The following is a 3988-nucleotide window of genomic DNA, read 5'->3' as shown; positions in this document are numbered from 1 at the left end:
TAGCACTTATTTAACATAAATACAAACATTCTCGAATAAAGCTCTTGATTTGACTTTGCTTGGCTGAAAAAAAGTTGACGGAAAGGTTTTCAGACGGAAACGATCATTATCGTCTGGCTGGAAAATCGACAATTCGCTCAAAAATGGAGAAAATTTCAGAAAATTGTCAAAAAATGACGGAAAAAGTGCTAGTGTGACAGTACCTCAACGGTAGTCCGTGAAGACTCCTGTGATGTCAGCAGTCACACGAGATAAGTAATGCCCTGAAGTGTCGGACTGACTGTTAACCATATATAAGCAAAATGTCTCATTGCAAAGTGCTTGTTTCCTGTAGTTATGTCTCTCTAACACAACTCCCGGCAAACTCCAGGGGTATTTGTAAATTATCTACAGATGTCAACAGTAGACCGCCTGTGGCCGTTCCCCATGAAGTAAGAGTGACAGGAGCACCTCTATGTATAGAAATTAACATTGCAGTTATGATTGCGCCCATGCAGATGTATAAGCGCATATATACAATGATAGATATATGTATTCATATATGTGTATGTGTGTGTACTCACATAAGCACACACAAAAAACGCACACATACATTTAAGTCTATATTTATGTATATAGGCGCAATCATAACTGCGGTGTTATTTTCTACACACACGCAAAAATAACCCTGACGTACATCATACTCTTATCAATATTTCGTCTCTGCCCAGACTAGCGAAATGCAATATATTTGAGAGTTGAAAATGCTATCATTACGATTCTGATATCATGGAATGCATCTTATATGATATGCGAATTGCTGCTACTTCAACTGCAGCGAATTACTAATAAAAAAGCGATAAAATATTGGACATAATTTTGGTGACAAGCAATGCTGGTATTCATTCACAGTCATGTCTTCGAAAATAATTTCGATTATATAACAATTGCTAACTTTTCCTATATAATAAAATCCAACCATTTCATGTTGCTGTGCCAATGAAAATAGAAAAAAAGACTGCCATTGAAGGAATTTTTAACAATAGGAACGAAAAAAGATGTTGGCGTTCCATCGATACTCAGGTTCCAATAATATTACGTCAGTTCGAAGCCTCGGAACTTCTGGATTCGAAGCCAGTCTGTTCGAAACACGAATAGGGGCTTACGCCGAGTCTCACGAAAGGCGTCAGAGTTGGCTGTGGTGTTTTGAAAGTAAGGCCCTTGCGTTCTCTCACTTGTTCTCTCTTTCTTTCTTTCCCTCTCCCTCTCTCTCTCTCTCTCTCTCTCTCTCTCTCTCTCTCTCTCTCTCTCTCTCTCTCTCTCTCTCTCTCTCTCTCTCTCTCTCTCTCTCTCTCTCTCTCTCTCTTTCCTCCCTCTCTCTCTCTTTCCTCCCTCCCTGTCTCCCTCTTTCCCTCCCTCCCTCCCTCCCTCTTTCCCTCCCTCCCTCTTTCCCTCCCTCCCTCTCTCCCTCTTTCCCTCCCTCCCTCTTTCCCTCCCTCCCTCTTTCCCTCCCTCCCTCTTTCCCTCTCTCTCTCCCTCTTTCCCTCCCTCCCTTCCTCAAACTAAACATAGAGTTACATATCTGTGAATATAAACATTACAAAGAACAAAACTGAAGAACGTAGGTGAAGAAGTTGCGAACATCATGCAGAACAGTTGCAGAATTACAAGTCCTTGGTTTCTTCCTTGCCTTCCTTCCAGGTGCTTGCAGGAACCGCTGCTTCGTCCACCTGCCTTGCACGGCCTTCACGGTGCATCTGTCCGCCTCAGGTGAGTGGTCGTTGTAGGCTGAATATAGATGCATAGTCTTCGTAATGTTATTTTGTGATGTATTATCGATTTTATGTATTTGGATTTTTTTTTATAGACATTACAAGTACTAAATGGTTTTGATTCGTATGCATCTGTACATTAAAATGCTCGTATTCACGTTCACAAACACACAAACAAACAATGTAACTTGTAAACACACTGCACACACGCACAGACAAGCTCATATTCATTCATTCAGATACATTCTCTCTCTGTGTGTGTCTCTCTGTCTCTCTCTCTCTCTCTCTCTCTCTGTCTCTCTCTCTCTCTCTCTCTCTCTCTCTCTCTCTCTCACTCTCTCTCTCTCTCTCTCTCTCTCTCTCTCTCTCTCTCTCTCTCTCTCTCTCACACACACACACACACACACACACACACACACACACACACACACACACACACACACACACACACACACACACACACACACACACACACACAAACACACACACACACACACTCACTCACTCACTCACTCACTCACACTACACATAATAACACGTGTCTTCCCACAGGCACATGCATATGCCAACACGACATCGGAGAACAGACCAACAATATACCAATCATATTTTTTGCAAACATAAAAATGAAATAAAAGTAAAGAACACAGAAAATATTATTTGCCTTTGATTTTACAACAGCACGTTCTCGGTTCATTCCGATGTTTAATAAGGTGCTGTCACTCTTAATGATGGTGAAATTAAATTTTTTGACAATTTTAGTTTACATAAATACAAACATTCTCGAATATAGATCTTCATTTGACTTTGCTTGGCTGAAAAAAGTTGACGGAAAGGTTTTCAGACGGAAATGGTCATTATCGTCTGACTGGAAAATCGACAATTCGCTCAAAAATGGACACAATTTAAGAAAATTGTCAAAAAAATGATGGAAAAAGTTCTAGTGTGACATTTTATTTTATTTTATTTTATTTATTTTATTTATTGCCATTTTATTCAATTTTTCTACTTTTACTAATCTATTCGTTTTTACTTTCTCTCCGTTAGATTAATCCTGTTCGTTTTTTTTTTTTTTTTGTTATTCACTTATTCCTCTCCGCTCGTTTCCTTTGATTTAACACATTCATTTATTCAGTCTTTTCAGTTCTCATTTCGTTTCTCTCTTCGGGTTGGCTATGACTCTTTCGTCTTTTTGTTTCCGTTTTCATCACTTCTCTCTCTCTCTCTCTCATTATCTCCATCTTTCTCTCTTTCTGTCTCTCTCTCTCTCTCTCTCGTCTCACTCTCTCTCTCTCTCTCTCTCTCTCTCTCTCTCTCTCTCTCTCTCTCTCTCTCTCTCTCTCTCTCTCTCTCTCTCTCTCTCTCTCTCTCTCTCTCTCTCTCTCTCTCTCTCTCTCTCTCTCTCTCTCTCTCTCTCTCTCTCTCTCTCTCTCTCTCTCTCTCTCTCTCTCTCTCTCTCTCTCTCTCTCTCTCATTATTTCCTTCTCTCTCATCCTCTGCCATTCTCTCTCTCTCTCTTATTATTATTATTATTAGTAGTTATTGTCATTATTAATATCCGCGTTTATTCCGTTTTTCATTTATGCATTATTCATCTTTTATTCCCATTTCTCCCTCTTTATTCCCCGCCCCCCCCTTTTCCCGCAGGCGAAGTCAGCTGTTTCTTCAGCCTCGCGAACGTCACGACCCGGATGATGAAACCCAACGCCTCCAGCTGGACCTTCTGCAAGAGAGGTGGGCGCCCGGTGGTAGTGGATGTGGTGGTGGTGGGGTGTTGGTGGTGGTGGAGGGGGTAGGGTGGGGGGGAGTGTTGTTGTTGTTGGTGGTGGTGGGGGGTCCAGCTGGACCTTCTGCAAGAGAGGTGGGCGCCCGGTGGTGGATGTGGGGGCGGGGGTGGGGGGTGGTGGTGGGGGTGGGTATTGGTGGTGGTGGGGAATGGTGGTGGAGGGGGTAGGGTGGGGGTGGGGGGAGTGTTGTTGGTGGTGGGGGTAGGGTGAGGAGGGGGGAGTGTTGGTGGTGGTGGTGGTAGGGGTGGGGGTGGGAATGTTGTTGGTGGGGGTGGGAGTGGGAGTGGTAGGGTTGGGGTTGGTGGTATTGGTAGGAGTGGTGTTGTTGTTAACGTGGGTTTGTGGTGTTGTTAATGCTGATATGGTTGTGTTTGCTGCTGTTTGTTGTTGTTAATGTTTATGTTGTTATCATCATCAATATCACCATGATCAGTAATGATTATAATAATT

General features: G+C 42.6%; 1 protein-coding gene across 1 annotated transcript in view; it reads left to right on the top strand.

Annotated features, from left to right (window-relative positions):
- Nucleotides 1–302: 302 nt before the first annotated feature.
- LOC113812889 (pneumococcal serine-rich repeat protein) overlaps nucleotides 303–3988 on the top strand; it is a 12238-nt gene continuing 8552 nt past the window's right edge. Inside the window, exons 1-4 of the mRNA XM_070118140.1 lie at nucleotides 303–456; nucleotides 1063–1191; nucleotides 1681–1749; nucleotides 3399–3485. Of these exons, the coding sequence (XP_069974241.1) occupies nucleotides 303–456; nucleotides 1063–1191; nucleotides 1681–1749; nucleotides 3399–3485 (439 nt within the window). The remainder of the gene's footprint in view (nucleotides 457–1062; nucleotides 1192–1680; nucleotides 1750–3398; nucleotides 3486–3988) is intronic.

This window comes from Penaeus vannamei, chromosome 41, assembly GCF_042767895.1.
Source record: "Penaeus vannamei isolate JL-2024 chromosome 41, ASM4276789v1, whole genome shotgun sequence".
Taxonomy (NCBI): Eukaryota; Metazoa; Arthropoda; class Malacostraca; order Decapoda; family Penaeidae; genus Penaeus; species Penaeus vannamei.
This window is presented reverse-complemented; position numbering and strand designations above follow the sequence as displayed.